General features: G+C 42.1%; 1 protein-coding gene across 1 annotated transcript in view; it reads right to left on the reverse strand.

Annotated features, from left to right (window-relative positions):
• Positions 1–4980: 4980 nt before the first annotated feature.
• The window catches only part of LOC124131228, a 43663-nt gene continuing 28074 nt past the window's right edge, over positions 4981–20569 (reverse strand). The window contains exons 11-18 of the mRNA XM_046494341.2: positions 19144–19642; positions 18068–18258; positions 17179–17639; positions 13935–14651; positions 10288–10528; positions 8824–9076; positions 7017–7157; positions 4981–5629 (exon numbers count right to left, since the gene is read on the reverse strand). Coding sequence (XP_046350297.2) covers positions 5461–5629; positions 7017–7157; positions 8824–9076; positions 10288–10528; positions 13935–14651; positions 17179–17639; positions 18068–18258; positions 19144–19642 — 2672 coding nt within the window. The 3' untranslated portion in view covers positions 4981–5460. The remainder of the gene's footprint in view (positions 5630–7016; positions 7158–8823; positions 9077–10287; positions 10529–13934; positions 14652–17178; positions 17640–18067; positions 18259–19143; positions 19643–20569) is intronic.

The raw sequence follows: 20569 nt of genomic DNA on the forward strand, positions 1-20569 counted from the left end.
TCTCTCTCTCTCTCTCTCTCTCTCTCTCTCATATAAAATAATAAAGTCCACGTTAGTCCATCATCTTCTTTTTATCAGTTTCAGACATAGTACTATCGCTGTCTCATGACAGCTCTTCAGTGTAACTGACAATGACAGTGGATACAGGCTGGATAGGTGAATTACTTCATGATGTTCAAATAGTCATGTCTGTTGGCATCTTCCTGACTGACACTTTGCCACAGCTGGAGGATGAACAGTCTGGAAGTGGGGTTCCTGGCCAGATACAGCTCCAGCTCCGACCACTCCACCTGGGCAGACACTATGTCACATCCACAGGCATGGAGCAACTGAGAGAAGTGGTGTAGGATCTGTCTCAAGTCTTCATTTCTATATTGATAAAGAGCTAAAGAAAGAAATATGCATATATTTAGAGATATTTGAATTTAAAATTATTCCATTTTAATTAATATATCTGAAAGCCCCAAAAAGTTAAAATATATTCTTTCCTTTTTCTTATGAATATAATGATCATTTTATACATCAAAAGAACCCAAAAGATTTAAGGTTTTTGCCATTAACTAATATATAAAAATACTGTGATTGTGACATATTAATGATTGTTGATTTAGTTTGATTATAAAACATACTGCATGACATGTATCACAAATATTATTTTATGATGTTTATGATTACCGTTCCATTTCCATTGTTAGGTGATGGCCAATTTTTGTGATCGAAGATGTGGCAGGCAGCAAAGGCAGTGAAATCAGCAAGGGCATTGGAGAACCTCTGATCTATGCAGTCAATCACCTTCTGAAGAATCTGTCGATTCTGTGTCTTCAGGATTTTGATATCCACAACATTGTCCAATGCGGTGCCTTTATAGACTCCATAAACAACATCATGAGAGAATTCCTGAAGCTGAGGTCATCATTGCCTAGAGGGCTGTCTGGGCACATTGCAGCTTGGTCACAGCACTGCTGACATTGATATCATCCCGTTGAAATAGCAGGCTCATCTTTGACACCTCGTTGAGGACATCCTTCAGGAAGTAGAGATACCAAATAAGTTTAAACTGTCTTAGCTGAGAGAGTCTTCCTCTGGCCTTGGCCCTGTCTTCTGCCTTGTTGCTGACATCTTCAATATAATCCATATAGTGGATGATTATAAGCTCCCAGTTGGGACCCGTGAAGATCCGGGGCAGAATAGGCCTTCAGCAACCTGTGCTTGTCGCAAGAGGCGACTAACAGGATCGGGGGGTCAGGCTCGCTGACTTAGTTGATGCATGTCTTCGTATTCCAATATTGGGTGGAACGATATTCATGATGGCAATCAATGGATTTTCTGGTTCAGACACGATTTATTTACAGACCGCCGTCATATAGCTGGAATATTGCCGAGTGCGGCGTTAAACAACATACAAACAAACTTACATATTCCGTGATGTTATATACTGAACCAAATTTAAAACTTCACAATCCTAAAATTTTAACATTTTGACCAGTTTTTGTGGGCCCTTATCGTGTATTTAAACAGTAATGGCCACGCATTGTCTTCAGATAACTCCCGTTTTTGTGCAGGTGAATCGATCAAAATCATGTGAACAGCACTCTAGTGTCAAAAGTGGTTTTTCACGTACAACTGGTGACGTGGCCATAATACCGCACGTGTTTTCAGCCATACTTGTTAGCAGTCATTACCAAAAAAAAAGAAAAACACAAGAAAACACAAGTCTTTACGGACATTTTTATGCCACGCCTTTCAAATGTGCAACGTGAATGTGCCATCGGCATGTTGCAGACGGGAACGTCCGTAGCTGAAGTCGCAAGGACGATGGGTTTAAGCTATAGTCGACGGACTGTTTATGATTTACAGACGCGTCTACAGAAAACTGGTACCACCGCTGATAGCCCTCTGCTAGGTCGACCACGTGTGACGTCACATGCAGAGTATCAAATTGTCTTACGTCACCTCCGTAACCTATTTTGGACGGCTACATCAACAAGAAATGAACTGTTTAGGGGTAGTCTGAGTGCTCAAACTGTTCGAAACCGTCTGAGAACTGCTCACCTTCAAGCACGACGGCCATATTGCGGACCGATTCTGACTCAATGACTCGGAAGTCAACGTCAATTGTCACAGCGACACTTACGATGGACTCAGAGGAATTGTAATCAAGTCGTCTTCAGTGATGAATCCCGATTTAATCTTCGATTTGCTGATGGTAGGGCGAGGGTGTGGAGGCGCCGTCATGAAGTTAGTAAGTGTTTTGTACAGGAAGTTGACAGATTTCGAGGCGGAAGTGTCATGGTGTGGGATGCTTTCTATGGCAACGCACGTTCCAGGCTTTTTGTCATCCGTGGCAACCTCAACGCTGCTGCTTACCGCGACCAGGTACTGGCACCAGAACTTCTGCCTTTTATGGCAGCACATGGACCCGATTTGATCTTCCAACACGACAATGCCAGACCCCACACAGCAATTTTGACAAGGAATTTCCTTCAGAATGCGGGAGTCAACGTCATGGACTGGCCGTCAAGGTCTCCCGACGTCAATCCCATCGAACACGTCTGGGAAGGTCTTGGCAGAAGTCTGCGCACTCTCCAACCACAGAATTTGCAAGATCTTGGCACCATTTTGCAGCAACAATGGCGTCGTCTTCCCAATCATGTGTTCCCAAGCATCACAAGGTCCATGCGGAGGCGTTGTGTGGCAGTTGTCAACGCACATGGTGGCCATACACGCTACTGTGTGCCATCAGATTCTCGTGCTTGGGACTTATGATTTAAACTGTTGATGTTATTACCGAATACCGTAGGTGCTTGGAACAAATTATGGTTACCACCGTTGATTAAAATCCTTCTTTGGACATTAATGATTAAAAATTACCTTCTCTGATACATTTGTCCGTTGTAAATCATATATGGGATTACTTTTAAAAATATGAAGTTTTTAATTTGACATAGTATATATTTCTATCAAAATGCATGTTTGACTCTCTTAAACGGGCAGATTGGGGATGCTTAAGTTTGACATATCATGACAGTATAAACACTTATGTATTAGAAGATATTGTACGTTACTTGTGTTAATGGTCAGTGACCGCGAATTGAGTGTTGTGGTGGTCGTTATGCGCCGGGAGTGTGAAAAAGTTGTGATAAATATTGTGATAGTTACCTTTAGTGGCTATAAACAAACAGGACAAACTTTATCGCTCGCGACGTTAAGTGATGTGACAGCGTCTAGAAGGCTGCCTATTCATATATAACAGTGAGTCGTGGGCGATCTACTTCCCCAGTGCTGACCTTATATCTATTACAAAAACTCCGGATTCCTGACAGCTTCAAACACTATTACGGAGCCAACAACACAGCCAGTCCCGCTTTTAAGACATTCGACAGTGACCTAATCAGGGATATTTCTTTATAGGGCTTGCTTCTTATTCCTGCTTCCACTTATATACAGATGAATATTTATGGAAAGTATTTCATTTCATTTTTAAAGATCCTATTTAATGAAGTTAATCCTCATTTAATAGTTCACCTTTTGTGAAATATGTTTCCTCGATACATTTTGAACTTGCATATAAAGTTTGATTTTTTTATGGATTGGTAGTGTATATTTATTTACTAAGTTTGTTAATGGCAGCACCCGAGATTAGGGTAAAAGTGGTGAACATTTATTGTTCCCCTGATAGGGTAGTGTATACACCATGTCATTCAAAGAATATTTATATCTATCATTGCTGGATGGATGGTATAAATCCGTATGGGGGTACTATGCAGGTATCAGAGGCATCGTAAGTTCCGCTAGTAAGGTGTCTAACTTGGTCGCTGGTAATCTGTATCCAGTTGTAATATTGTATTGTTAAGTGCATTGATATCTTGTTCTGTTTTCATATAAGTTTTTACTACAAAACTGATAATCTTGTTGTTTTACTGCTCTTTGTCGACCCTATTATATATATATTCTAAGTGTATTTATTATTATTGCAGCATAGCTATACGGCTGCAATATTGCAGATGCGATGTAAAATGTTATCTCGCTTTCTTATTTGCAAATTGTATTGCCTTTTGTGGTTTCAGGCCTAAAACTGTTTTTCAATATGCTTCGTTGATTATTCATCAATGTGATGTTATGATGTCATTATATTCACCGATGCTGGTTTGATTTAGCGAGATCGGCCACTCACTTTTACTGACTGAAATAATAGCGTCATGGCCTGTTTGTAGTCCGTCGTCCGTCGCCGGTCGTGCGTCATAAACATCTCAGAAAACACTGGACCAATTAATTTAAACTTCACATACTTGTTCACACCAATGAATGTTTTCCAGATGTTATATTCCGTGGCTGAAAAATCATTTTGTTACTAAGTGTCCTGAATTTTGTTCCTCGTGTAGGCAGTACTGGAGTCAAACACATGTTTTGCCGAATATTAAACGTGATTGATTTGTTTGACCTTTGCAGTTTGACCCTTTTCCTAAATTCTCCAACCAGTGATGTAATCTGTATTTGTTTAATAGGTTCAAATCCGCCGTGGCGGCCTCTAATTCATATAGCAGGAATATTGCTGAGTGCAATAATAATTGTGACCTATTACGTGGTTAGACAGAGCTGGGTCGGGCGTGACGTACCATTCATGATTAAATGTTGTTTGACGCGGCAGGCATGACAGGATTCGACACACGATCTCAACATACACATTGAAATCATTCAACTCTGAGTTTACAACCAAGGTGTACAAAAAGACAACACACACTGAAGTACCGAAGTATTTAATACAAATGTGAGAAAAAATCCCGAAAGCTTACATACATAGTTGTGCAAGAGAAACACATTCGATGCTGCCTTATTACAAAGTAGTCAGTCCATGCTTGCCGTAAAAGGCCACTATGCTTGTCGTAAGAAGCGACGAACGGGATCGGGTTGACAGGCTCGCTGACTTGGTTGATGCAATGTCATCGATTCCCATTGCGGGGATCGATGCTCATGGTATTAATCACTGGATTTTCTGGTCCAGGCTCGTTTATTTACAGATCGCCGTCATATAGCTGGAATATTGCTGAGTGCGGCGTTAAACAACAAACCAACCAACCAACAAGCAAACCAACTAACCAACCAACAAAGTAGTCGACGTATACCGGCATTTGTGCCATAAGGAAGATGACTTGTAAGTTTTTACTAGTTGCACACAAACAAGCCGTTTGAGACATGTTGGTTAAAAAAAGAGTAATTTTGTGTCTCTTTTGCATTGGTTCGGTCAATATATATATATATGGTTAAATGCAATACCTTAAAATATCACTTTTTACAGTGTCAGAAAGAATTCGACTTTATAAACATAGTTTGGTCCCTTCTTATTGCTAATATTAAAAGAGCCCAACCAAATGCAATATTACACTTATTTTAACTATAAGAGATTGTCCTATCACTGGAAGGTTATTTCAATATGTTAGACACCCAAAACCAATAATCATATTATTTTGAGACACGTATTTCCAAATATCTGTACATCAACTGAAGTATACACATGAACAATGATACTGTTGTGGCTTTTATTGTGCTGTGTGCGCCTGAATCCGTCACGGTATTACTAACGGGTACCCTGACAGTAACCGCCCGCCCACGTCTTCTCCCATCTGCCGACCTGGAAACAAGCAATACACACACACATTTAATAACAGCTGTAACTTGAGATCGTACAAAGCTGAAATGGTTTACGAACAGAATTATTCATACAATTATTAGAACCAACTCATTTATTTGCTAAATTAAAATGCCATCAAATGATCTATGTACTGTTTGCATGTTAGAAACCGAATTCTATTGTACATTTGTTCTGTGAATGTGAAAAAGTAAAAATATTGTTGAAATCCCTAATTGATGATCATAATAAAATGATAATGTCCACGTTAGTCCATCATCTTCTTTATATCAGTTTCAGACATAGTACTTTCGCTGTCTCATGACAGCTCTACGTGACTTCATGACTGAAGAGCTGTCATGAGACAGCGAAAGTACTATGTCTAAAGTACTATATATATATATATATATATATATATATATATATATATATATATACATGACCCAGAGTTTATATTATATGGTTGTAAAAATACTGATTACACTATAAATATTAATTGCCAAATATTGAATTTATAAATGCACTCATTTCAATATTTAAAAATGTAACAAGTTTTATTCACAATGTATGCTGTATCATTGTCTTTTTGAGAGCCATCGATGTGATTCTCATGCACTAAACCCTGTACAAACTTGTATACATTCGTCTGGGTAAATGCTGCATGGATGCGATGTTTATGTCCCTTTTCCCCATAAACACCACAAGACCATTGCTTTTTAAATTATTTTGTATAAAGAAATAACGTAATAGAGGCTTATTCTGTGAACGGTTCCCCGTTACTGTGACATGGACTTAAAAAGAGATAAAAAATAAAATAGTTATGTCAAAATACGTTTACCATTGTTCATTTCCTTTAGCCTAGGTCGCATCGAAAGGAATATGTAGCCACATGGTTTTATTTTTCACGTGTGAATTTGTGAGTGAACTTTGTGAGTCAAAACTCGTAATTACGAGAATAATCGTAATTACGACTTTTACAAATGATGATGAAAATCCCCGTGATATAATGACAAAGCAATAAATAGAATCTTTTTAAAACTATTTTTTCTCGTAATTACGAGTTTTGTAAAGACCTTTTCTCGTAATTACGACTTTATTATGGTTATAACCAGTTTTTAAAAGTCGTTATTACGAATATTTTCTCGTAATTATGATTTTATAAAAGTTGTAATTACGACTTTTTCCGCGTAATTACGACTTTTAAAAGAGAAAAAAACCAAAATACCAATATGGTCCTAATGGGTTTTCGTAGAATTTATATAAAAGGTTTTAGTGAAACATACCTAAACTCCCATTGGTATGGCGGAAATATTACCCAACTCAGACACTCATTCTAGGAAGTTGTTACAAACATTCGTGATGGGTCAATCTGTCACATTTATTTACGTACTTGAGCGATACGAGGACTGTTTGCCCCTGGGCAACCGTCATTTCCGCTGATGCCGTCTGCCAGCTGTTTCCGCCGTCGGTGCTTGTTTCCAAACCTAGGCCAGGGAATGGCGACTTAAGATTTAGTCGACCATTATTATTTCTGAAAACATAAGAATTGACCTTTACAGATCGTCAGCATACAAGGGGCCATGGGGACTTACAGTACTCTAGCTGCTGACCAATGTTGGCAAGTTTAGCCAGTGATTTAGAATAAGGACAATTATACTTATTGTGATAAAACTCCGGTAGATATTGGGAGCGGCATAACCCTTTGCGTAATCATATTGAGTGAGTGAGTAGCTTTTACGCCGCTTTTTAGCAATATTCCAGCAATATCACGGCGGGGGACACCAGGAATGGGCTTCACACGTTGTACCCATGACGGGAATTGAACCCGGCTTTCAGCGTGACGAGCGAACGCTTTATCCACTAGTCTACCCCATCACCCCTGCAAAATCATAAATAATCCATTGACGATTCCAATTATATCATGAGCATGTGTTTATACTGATACCAGGTGTTCGAGAATTGGTGAGCGTGTCCTCTCCTACCAAAGGCAACCGTTACAAACACATGTCAAGGCAAGACAGCTGATCACGTGAACAAATAAGGTATAGGTATAAGCCAGAATAGAACCCTACCACGTTGTAAAACCTTAATTTCTTGAAGGCTGTAACCCTGATCAAGCAACTGTTGAGAAAGAATCGTTTAATGCTCTTTGCAATCTTCGTAGAGAGCGTATGCTCGATTGTATTTCGATTGTTCTGAACCTTGGAGATAGATATGGTCACCACATTGTGTGACAAATGCCCCATGGATTAGGGAGGGAACATTTTCCTTACGTGTGCCGTGTTTTATATATAGTGGTGAATAAACACGTCGTCTCCCATCCGCACTGCGAAGCATGAAACGTGACTCGTCACTAAGCCAAACTCCATACTCGGTGACCTTGACACCACTGACGTTACAGCCAGCGATGCAGGTCCGTCAAAATGATACCTTGAACTGGTCGTCTCTCGCGAATACCTTCAGCGCATAAACGGTTTCTCAATGCTTGGGCTGATATCCTACGCAATCCTGGTTTTGCCGCAGTTGCAGAGGTGGCCGTGGTGGTTCTTTCACGTAGCCGTATGAATCTGTCCTTTGCTCTGGTAGTGGTATATGGTCGACCGGATCCACAGTCTTGTAATGGCGCTTGGTGCTACGTGGAAAAAAACTGGCTACAGCTAAAGATGACTCTCCTTTTTGCAGTCGGTCGATGGGTTTGTTGCGTTGGGCTTCCGTCAGTGGTGGCATGGTTTCGTTGTTCACTTGCTGTAAGATTGTGATGGCATGCAAATGAAAGGCCAACGTTTTTGTATAGCCCAACAAGTGATGTTGCACGTCCATGTCGTGGTTGGTGTGTTTATGCGCCAGGCTCTCACGTGGTTGTATTTTTGCGATGTTCCTATCTTTTCACCATATTTCTGCAGTACCTCTTTCTTTCGATACAAATCAATCCCAATCCCCGCAGAACTGACCAATTCATTTTTGGTATTAATTTTGTATGGATGTCGGCAACACTCTTACTTTTGCGTTTCATTCATTTGCTGAGTATTTTAGTTTTTTTCATTTAAATTATCTACTTTTGTTTTACCTTTGAACTGAAGAATCATGATATGTTACTAAGCTAAACATTTAATACAGTGAATTTAGAATATCGCTACATTTCAAATTTGAACTGACTGACTCACTCACTACTCAAAAGTGGAACTCTGAAAACAAACCTTGCACCAGGGGGCGGCACCCGGTAAGTGATGTTTAGTTTATCAAGGGCAGGTAACTCCTGGTATCCTAACGAGTTTGCAAAATTTATCCAATCTTTTCGTTTTTCGTTGTTTCGCGTCTCTGCCTCCATTATGTCCTCCCATGCTGCCTTGTGCCACGCCCTTTCCGCTAGGGCAATTATCCTCGGGAATATCATATAGAACAGGTTGTCTTGTGTTCGAACCGTCTCGCTCCATAAATGGCCTTGCATTCCTGGAAGGTCAATGAAGTAAATCAATTATATACATTAACCTAATAAATTAACAGGTACTGTAAATCTTGAAATTAATATAAAAGTGAAATCAATGCGAAAAATGCACGTTGTCTCGCATTAATTCGCACTTTTGTCTCAAATTTGGCTGTTGTCAAGAGAGCCTCCCATCTAGGGGATGCAGTATATTTGTAAACAATATTTTTCGAGTATTGCGCAGAAAAAAATCTCATCCCTTCAGGTGAACAACATGATAATTAAGGAAGAGAATTTATAAGTGCCAACTTCTTTATTATAAGGAACACATCGTGATGTCTTGTGTTGATGAAGGAGTAAGCATGTACTCCGAAACGTTGTCTTTCCTCATAATAAAGACGTTGATATCCATAAATTCTCTTCCTTATGTGTATCACTTCTAAATGCCATTCGGGGCGGTCGGGTAGCCCAGTGGTTAAAGCGTTCGCTCGTCACGCCGAAGACCCGGGTTCGATTCCCGACATGGGTACAATGTGTGAAGCCCATTTCTGGTGTCCCCCGCCGTGATATTGCTGGAATATTGCTAAAAGCGGCGTAAAACGATACTCACCCACTAAATGCCATTCAAAGATTTAACATGATAAATATTTCAACACATGCATGTGGGAAAACAAGTATATGGTCGGACCTTTACTTCCCGAGAATGCAAAAACAAGCAAGGGTCACCAGGTAGATTCCCCAGATATGGGATCTGTACTGAAACGTTTGCCGTATTATTATATATTTGAACGTACCTCAAGTTTTAGAAAAAGCTCGATTAAAACAATAATGCTTCATTTGAACATTCCGGGAAGGTTCGGTGGAGAATAGGTCTTCAGCAACCCATGCTTGCCGTATGAGGTGACTATGCTTGTCGTAAGAGGCGACTAACGGGATCGGTTGGTCAGGCTCGCTGACTTGGTTGATGCATGTCATCATATCCCAATTGCGTGGATCGGTGCTCATGTTATCGATGACTGGATTGTCTGGTCCAGATTCGATTACTTACAGACCGCCGTCATATAGCAGGAAAATTGCTGCGTGCGGCGTTAAACAAACAAACAAACAAACATTTGAACATTCCTCATGCACCTTGCCATGATGACCAACACTACCTAACACATCAAGTATTTTGGCCCGATGGAGTGGAGGAGAGGACCAACGCTCTACCTCGTACCCTGGATTTTACAAGACTCACCAAGAACATTTTCCGGTTTTGTAAGTGGAATACACAGGCTGCCGTCCTGGCCACACAGCTCCTCCTTTGTCATGGGGTCGCCATTGCGCCGGACGTCCACGTTCTCGTACACGTTGTCCGGCATGTACCCGAACGTCTTCCAGGTGTCGGTGAAACGGGGGCCCCAGTAGTACCCTCTCTCTTCCGGGTCCGGCTCATACGGGTGGTCGAAGTACAGGTGCGTCACATGAGCCAGAATAACCTGACAAAGCCGAAGTAGGTACAATCAAAGATATACAAGGAAACAAGAACGGGACTGAGAATTTCATTACCAACCGAACAAAATGCACACTATTGTGTCCCATGATGGTACTTGCTGTTACCCTGCCTGGAGCTAAGCACTAAGGGGTTGAAACAAGGACTGGTCGGCTCGGAGAGGGGTATTCATGTTAAACTGCGGCATGGTATCTCATTTGGCTAGCACTATAAAATCGGCTTAAGTCCGGACTAGTTCAAGCAACCACACACACACACACACAACCACACACACACACACACGCGCGCGCGTGCAGGCACGCCTCTATATAAGTGCAGTAATCTTGGACGCCCCCACGTTTGCTTTGCAATTCGATCCCGGCAGACAACGTCAAAAGGGTCGGGTGTCATGCGATCGCTGTGTTAATTAGGTACACGAATAATAAAGATCCATTTCATCCCCGCCTGAACCACTCGTCATATTTACACGCTCCCTGTTTATAACATCCATTTCATCCCAGCCTGAACCACTCGTCATATTTACACGCTCCCTGTTTATAACATCCATTTCATCCCAGCCTGAACCACTCGTCATATTTACACGCTCCCTGTTTATAACATCGATTTCATCATCCCCGCCTGAACCACTCGTCATATTTACACGCTCCCTGTTTATAACATCCATTTCATCCCAGCCTGAACCACTTGTCATATTTACACGCTCCCTGTTTATAACATCCATTTCATCCCAGCCTGAACCACTCGTCATATTTACACGCTCCCTGTTTATAACATCCATTTCATCCCAGCCTGAACCACTCGTCATATTTACACGCTCCCTGTTTATAACATCCATTTCATCCCAGCCTGAACCACTCGTCATATTTACACGCTCCCTGTTTATAACATCGATTTCATCATCCCCGCCTGAACCACTCGTCATATTTACACGCTCCCTGTTTATAACATCCATTTCATTCCCGCCTGAACCACTCGTCATATTTACACGCTCCCTGTTTATAACATCCATTTCATCCCAGCCTGAACCACTCGTCATATTTACACGCTCCCTGTTTATAACATCCATTTCATCCCAGCCTGAACCACTCGTCATATTTACACGCTCCCTGTTTATAACATCTATTTCATCCCAGCCTGAACCACTTGTCATATTTACACGCTCCCTGTTTATAACATCCATTTCATCCCAGCCTGAACCACTCGTCATATTTACACGCTCCCTGTTTATAACATCTATTTCATCCCAGCCTGAACCACTCGTCATATTTACACGCTCCCTGTTTATAACATCTATTTCATCCCAGCCTGAACCACTTGTCATATTTACACGCTCCCTGTTTATAACATCCATTTCATCCCAGCCTGAACCACTTGTCATATTTACACGCTCCCTGTTTATAACATCCATTTCATCCCAGCCTGAACCACTCGTCATATTTACACGCTCCCTGTTTATAACATCTATTTCATCCCAGCCTGAACCACTTGTCATATTTACACGCTCCCTGTTTATAACATCCATTTCATCCCCGCCTGAACCACTCGTCATATTTGCACAGTCACAAACGCTGCATAAAGAGGATTTCAAACACACCAGGCTAATTCGTGCTTTAGATATGTCTGGACTAGTTTTTTCACACATGAATGAACTCAACTTTAGCTTTCATCTCATTGATGTAAATGGCTATTAATGTTTATGTGTGGCAGGTTACCCTAACCTCTCCGTCAAAACTGTACACAAAACAAGTGCATTATCTGAACCAAACTAAACATACATTTATTCAGTTGATTCAATTATAAAGGACGTTGTCACAGCATAGGTCTGCGCAGCACAAAGTATTTTATAAATAAATCGGTGAATCCTTCATAAATCATACTTTTGCCATTTATTTCACATATGCCTCGAAGTGAATTTTGGTCAGTCAACAAGGGATTCAGGAAATCTGGAAACTCGTTTATCCGAACAATATATGAGAAAACAGCCCAGACAGCGAAAGGTCGACGGTTCGATCCCCGGCCGCGTTTCACCAAAAGACGTTAAAAAATGGAACTTAAAGGAGGGCTTGGCATTAAGAGGATAAATAAAGGAAGGACTGGTCGGAGCCAGTATATTGTGTCCGAGTCGGGTATCCCTGTTAAACTGTGGCAAGGTATCTCAGTGGTCTAGCACTACAAAGCCGGTATTCGTCCGGGCGAATACTCGAATGCAATTTAGTGGTTGACAGCATAATGAACGATAACTCAGAACAAGGTCATCACGCTCTGACACAACTTTGACCGAGGTTCCAAATAGGGAAACCACGGGAGCATGGGGACCCAACCTTTGAAAACTACCTTCGGAAATCAAACATGTGGTTCCACTGGGGGTTTCGGCGAGTATTGTCAAAGGGATAGGAACAACTTTCCTTTATTCACTGGAGAATGTTACGAAACGTGGCACTACAAAGAAGTGAAATCAAAATATTATCAGTATCAACAGAACAAGGTTGGTTGGTTGGTTGGTTGGTTTGTTGTTTAACGCCGCACTCAGCAATATTCCAGCAATATGACGGCGGTCTGGACCAGACAATCCAGTGATTAATATCATGAGCATCAATCCACGCATTGGGGATCGATGACATGTATCAACCAAGTCAGCGAGCCTGACCACCCGATCCAGTTTGTCGCCTTTTACGACAAGCATAGTCGCCTTTTACGGCAAGCATGGGTTGCGGAAGACCTATTCTACCCCGAATCTTCACGGATAAGAAGAACAAGGCTTATTCGGAAGGTATGTGATGAGTGAGTAGAGTACTCACCCTGTCGACTACTGTTGCTTCTGTTCTGTACGTAATAACTCGAAAAACATACATGTTTGTTTCTTTTGTGTGTTGTTTAACTATATTTTAGCTATATGACCACGGTCAATAAATACTCGAGTGTGGGCCAGACAAACCAGTGATTGATATTATGAGCAACGATTCACGTCTTGGGGGTATACCTACGAGGACACGCAATCTATAAAGTCACGAGTCTGACCACCCGATTCCGTTAACATGTTTTTACCTCGCACGATAAACATAAGTTGGTGTGGGACTATTCTAACCTCGAATTTCCACGCGGCAGATCTCACACAACTGACATTGATCGTATTTGACACCCCCCCCCCCCCCCCCCCCCCGCTCTCTCTCTCTCTCTCAATCTCTCTCTCGCGCGCTCTCTCTCTCTCTCTCTCTCTCTCTCTCTCACACACACACACACACGCCTAAACACGCACCTACACACAGACGCACACACCTGTTTTGATAATAATCTGACATATTTTCCTTGACCTGTATTGAAGATATCTGGATACATATATGTGTTTCACATTGACATATTATCTATATAACTTCTCATCCTCACCGACTAACCTTAAATCCTGCGTTGGCCAGTCTGTACGCCCGAGTTGACACACCCCACTCCCATACGTTGTCCCACGCATACGCCAACACGTCCTGACTTCCCAGGAGTTCTTTATTGAAGGGTTCGAACACGGACTCCATGAGACCATCCTCCCATCCTCCGAGATTCAAGTTGTGGAGACTCGTGATGTTGGCAACATTCCTCGTGAAATGTTCCTTCAGACTGACATTGGCTCTCAACAGCGCCTGACAAGCTGGCGAGTTCTTCCACGCGCCACTAGCAACTTCATCACCTCCAAAATGGAAAGTCTTCAGAGGACTGATGTCTTTGTGCATGTCAATAAACATGTCAACTATGTATTTGATAAAACTGTAAGTTGAATTTATACACGGGTTGATGGCGTTGTCCTTGAACATTTGAATTGAGAGATAATCCGATGGGTCTTCAAGGTCGACAAGTCCAAACGAGTCGGCGTTGTCAATGTCTCCGATGTCAAGGAGCCGCTGTCGTCTGGCGTGCATGGCGAATATAGCTGCATGCGCATGTCCGGGCGAGTCTACTTCCGGTATGACTTCAATATGACGGGCACTAGCGTATTGCAGAATGTCTTTGTAGTCGTCGATCGTGTAAAATCCTGACCCGGAAGTAGTAGTGTCGGGACCTGATCCAAGTTGGGAAAGGACGCATTTCTCTTCTTCGATGTCATGGCATCTCTTACCTCCAATCTGAGAGCAACATAAATAGAAACATGACAGGATGATGACATGACACGGCAGCACTTAACTAGTGGCCAAGTCTGGATTAGATATAGTATCTGGGATATGAATTGCAACTCGAAAACTATTAGAACTGTAAAAACAGCTTAAAACGGCACCTATCAGTATCATCTGTGACATATTTGACTCACTGGCTAAATCTCTAAATGACTGACTTCACAAGTCACTGAATGACTGTTCCGGGGTAGAATAGGTCTTCAGCAGAACATGCTTGCCGTAAAAGGTGACTATGCTTGTCGTAAAAGGCGACTAACGGGATCGGATGGTCAGGCTCGCTGACTTGGTTGATGCATGTCATCGATCCCCAATGCGTGGATTGATGCTTATGATATTAATTACTGGATTGTCTGGTCCAGACCGCCGTCATATTGCTGGAATATTGCTGAGTGGGGCGTTAAACAACAAACCAACCAACTAACTGAATGGCTGGCTGAAACACTGACTGACTTGCTGATTGGTTAACACACTGATGATCCACTGACATCCCCATGAACTGACTTACAGACTGACTTGGTGATTGCCTGACTCGCTTGGTTCACTTACTGACTGATCCACTGACAACCCCATGAACTGACTTACAGACTGACTTGGTGATTGCCTGACTCGCTTGGTTCACTTACTGACTGATCCACTGACAACCTCATGGACTCATTGACTGACGTGGTGATTGAAAGCAATCACTACACCTGGAATCTCGAACCTCAAGTTCTCACTCAATGACTTCATCACTTATTGGAATGAAGCCATCCAGGCCAAGAACTTCCACAATCCAGTCAATCCAGTCATCAATCAATGACTCGATCACGCTAACATTCACTCACCTGATTGAGTTCCTCAAGGCCTCGGCTCTCCACCTTCCAGCGATCACTCAATAAATCGATCACTCTGTCACTTGAGTCACTTAGTCACTTGAGTGAGCTCCTCCAGACCTAGAATTTCTACTTTCTAGCCATCATTCAATGGATTGATGGCTACATCACTCACTAACCTGGGTGAGGTCCTCCAAGCCTCGAATCACAACCATGTAGCCATTGCTTAATGACTTTATCACTCTACCACTCACTCACTCACCTGAGTGAGCTCCTCCATGTCTAGAATCACAACCATTTAGCCATCACTTAATGACTCGGTCACTCTACCACTCACTTACTCACCTGAGTGAGCTCCTCCATGTCTAGAATCACAACCATGTAGCCATCACTTAATGACTCTATCACTCTACCACTCACTTACTCACCTGAGTGAGCTCCTCCATGTCTAGAATCACAACCATGTAGCCATCACTTAATGACTCGGTCACTCTACCACTCACTTACTCACCTGAGTGAGCTCCTCCATGTCTAGAATCACAACCATGTAGCCATCACTTAATGACTCGGTCAATCTACCACTCACTTACTCACCTGAGTGAGCTCCTCCATGTCTAGAATCACAACCATGTAGCCATCACTTAATGACTCGGTCAATCTACCACTCACTTACTCACCTGAGTGAGCTCCTCCATGTCTAGAATCACAACCATGTAGCCATCACTTAATGACTCGGTCAATCTACCACTCACTTACTCACCTGAGTGAGCTCCTCCATGTCTAGAATCACAACCATGTAGCCATCACTTAATGACTCGGTCAATCTACCACTCACTTACTCACCTGAGTGAGCTCCTCCATGTCTAGAATCACAACCATGTAGCCATCACTTAATGACTCGGTCAATCTACCACTCACTTACTCACCTGAGTGAGCTCCTCCATGTCTAGAATCACAACCATGTAGCCATCACTTAATGACTCGGTCAATCTACCACTCACTTACTCACCTGAGTGAGCTCCTCCATGTCTAGAATCACAACCATGTAGCCATCACTTAATGACTCGGTCACTCTACCACTCACTTACTCACCTGAGTGAGCTCCTCCATGTCTAGAATCACAACCATGTAGCCATCACTTAATGACTCGGTCAATCTACCACTCACTTACTCACCTGAGTGAGCTCCTCCATGTCTAGAATCACAACCATGTAGCCATCACTTAATGACTCGGTCAATCTACCACTCACTTACTCACCTGAGTGAGCTCCTCCATGTCTAGAATCACAACCATGTAGCCATCACTTAATGACTCGGTCAATCTACCACTCACTTACTCACCTGAGTGAGCTCCTCCATGTCTAGAATCACAACCATGTAGCCATCACTTAATGACTCGGTCAATCTACCACTCACTTACTCACCTGAGTGAGCTCCTCCATGTCTAGAATCACAACCATGTAGCCATCACTTAATGACTCGGTCAATCTATCACTCACTCACCTGAGTGAGCTCCTCCATGTCTAGAATCTCTACCATGTAGCCATCCCTTAATGACTATCACTCTACCACTCACTTACTCACCTGAGTAAGCTCCTCCATGCCTAGAATCTCTACCATGTAGCCATCCCTTAATGACTCGGTCAATCTACCACTCACTTACTCACCTCAGTGAGCTCCTTCAGACCTGGAATCTCCACCCTCCAGCCCTCGTCCTCCGTCAGGTGGAAGTGGAACTTGTTTAGTTTGTACATGGCCATGGCGTCCAGCAGTTTCATCACCGACTCCTTCCCATGGAAGTTCCTGCCCACGTCCAAATGCATCCCCCTGTATGCAAACCGGGGTGCATCCTCTATGGTACTCTTGTACAACTTGCCGTCAGAGCTGGACTTGAGAGCGAGGCTGAGCAGGGTCTGTATACCATAGAAGATGCCGTCAGATGTGTTGGACCAAATTCGGATGACCTCATTGACAGGGTCAACGGTCAGAGAGTATGCTTCTGGGGATGAGGCTATTTTACTGTTTATGGTGACTTGCGGGTCTCTCTGGAGAAGCTGGATGTAGCCACGAGGTGGTGGCGCTGATGTGCTGACGTTGATGGCAGAGTAGCCTCCCTTGGAGAGCTCCTCTGGATGTAAATATTGCATTGCATTACACTCACTAATGCAGTCAGTAAAAATAATCTTACATATTAATCCAAAACGCTGGGTTTGGAGATTGAAATAAAGAATAATTGTATCCTAGTTTTATGCTAAGCTGTCTACAAAAGTCATCGTTATGGTCAAGTAATAAAGAAACATAATGATGCTTTGTTTTGATGAGTCAAATGAAATCAAACGATTATTTCTCTTCCCCAATTCCCTCTCATTCATCAGTTGGAAAAAAATATAAATTCTCAAAATTATAATCCATGCAAACACGCCTTGGCATGAATGTGTATCAATTACCTGGTAACCACATCTATCTATGTACTTGAAACTCTTGATGAAGTGATGACAACTGAGTTTACAAAGCTGTACATCACGTGCCACTCTCTACATCCCGACCTCAACTGACCTTTGAGGTAGTCGGCGTCAGCTTCGAACAATGGATCAGTAGTAATGGTTATAATCGCTGACATCATCATCTCAAGGTTATCATCAATTACCATGGTAACTGGAGTAGGAATTACTGGATGTGGGGATGATCCCAGGTCAGTTATGTCCTGGGCCATTCCATATCTTACATCAGGGGTGTACGGGTCGTACCTGAGACATTGGACACACTCACTAGAATAATATTAACAATACCACATAACAATGAAACACACACTTAACGGTATTTTAATCAGGAGGGATGTGTTTTTTTTCTTTCAAAACTTTTTGTTAATTTACGAAATAAAAATAGAACAAAATTAAAATCCTTCAATTCCTTTTGTTCCTGTTAAAAAGGGAAGGTCTCAGGCTCTCATTTCATTTGGCACATTTGTGATTTGGTGCTTTAGGGAACAAAGCTGTATTCTGCTTGGAGGAGTTGCAGAGCTATGAATACTATTGCTCAAGAGTACATTAGATGCCTGGAGCAAACAGTTATGGTCCATTGAACATGGTCAGTATGATTATCGTGCTTTCCATTCCATTCCAAAATCATCATTTCATGGGACCTTCAATTCAGGTTAATATGAAACATCAGCCCCAGAGAACAATTAGTCTTGATCTGCCGAAACAAATTCAATTGGTCGTTAAAGCAAAATAGTGTTCAAAGTTATATGAATGGATCACGTCATATTCGTACTCAGCATCACGAACATCATAATAATACTTATGCTGTACCCGTCCTTTCGTATTCGTTTGGTGTTGTTGACTGGACGAAACAAGAAATTCAGGGTGTTGACACCCTCACACGAAGAACCTTCTCAGAAAACAGATCCCACCACACTCGCTCTTCCCTCAATCGCTTATATTTACCAATTATAGTGGGAGGGCGTGGTTTGATTAACGTAGAAATATATTGTGCCCATTTCCACACGTTTATTTGTCTGATGATTCTCTTGTGAAGCATGTCAAAACTCATTATGACAATTACCGACTACAAACTCTAAAATTAAAACCAGAATAAAAGTATCTCCTAATACAAAAATGTAATTCCTTTACCTGTCTTTCAGATCAGGAGTGTCATACCGCTTCCATTGGTTGACTGTTGTAAAGTCCTTCACGAACTCTAACCCAGGTCCCTTGGTACTGGCGATAGTGCGAGCCTTCAATCCCTCCGCCCACATATACCAGTTAGGCATCATATCCGTCTTTGACACAGACCAGTTCTGAACCCGGAACTTGAGTGTCCGCACCTCGTTCGACTTCAATGGTTTAAACTCAGATGTTGGCTCCATCTTGAACAAGCATCCTTTAATGTGTTTGATGGTCATCTGCTCGAGTGTCAGTTCTGGCTGCTCATCAGGTACCATATAGATGCTGCAGTAATAGATGCCCCAGTTGCCTTTGACAACATCTTGTGGACCCGTGTTCTTCAGAGTGACTTGGGCAAGAAACGTGCTAGCGCCATCTTGGAAATTATCCAAGACCGAGTAAGTGAGGACGATGTTTTCTGCCATGTAGTCAAGGACGGACTGGTCTACCAGCGGCAAAGGTTCGGCTGGAGGTTGAAGAAACATTGCAATTCTTACATGGCAATGTCTGTTACAGTAGTTGCATGACTCAGATAACATTTGTAAAAAAAATGTCATTTAATTTTTTTAGCGTCTCCAACCAATGAGTTACTTTTAATATGTATACTCCCAAACTTTGGTGATAATGAAACATCCAACATAGAGGCCCACACTGCTAATATGGTACAATTAAGTCTGAATGCAATTGAAAGCATTCAGCAACTGGAAAGGCGTTTGCATTATAATGCAGAAACATGGCTTTACACGTTATGTGACAGGTGAGGACACCAACTTCAATCTATATTGATCCCAATTGCTGTGAAATGCAGTTCCACTTAGTCATGTGTAACTAGCGACCCTACAATAAGCCCTTCCCATTCAATGGTATCACTTCCAGTTTTGGTGAACGTATGGTCAATGTCATATCTGTAGCTAAACTTATTTGAAAGGTATTCGGGGTTACCATCCAATTAAATGATATTATTTCTGGTTTGGGAAAAGACATATCCAATGCAAGACAGGTGTAAAGCAGAAAGCCCCGTGCCTCTAGCTACCATAAACAGAAAGGTAAATGCACTTCCGAGTTGATGACCTTCACATGACATGTAATAACGATAATGTGTTATTTGCTACTCAGTAAAAGTAGATCATTGTAATGAATGTGACCTGCCGTTACTTGTCCTACATGTGGATTAAATTTATCCACAACGACATCCAGGTACGGATCCACATGCTGTCAATGAATCCCTTCTGAGAGCTAGTGATACGGTCACTTTGATGTATGAAGATGTATTGTCATGCACCTCACTGTCGCAGTTGTAGCAGCTCATCTATATGATTGAGGAAACCAATATGTAACGCGCACCGTAAGGCTTGCATTATGCCAGTCTGTTTTGATTTCAGAATGAGCGGGT

Source organism: Haliotis rufescens, unplaced genomic scaffold (genome assembly GCF_023055435.1).
Source record: "Haliotis rufescens isolate VD_foot unplaced genomic scaffold, xgHalRufe1.0.p SCAF_14, whole genome shotgun sequence".
Classification (NCBI taxonomy): Eukaryota; Metazoa; Mollusca; class Gastropoda; order Lepetellida; family Haliotidae; genus Haliotis; species Haliotis rufescens.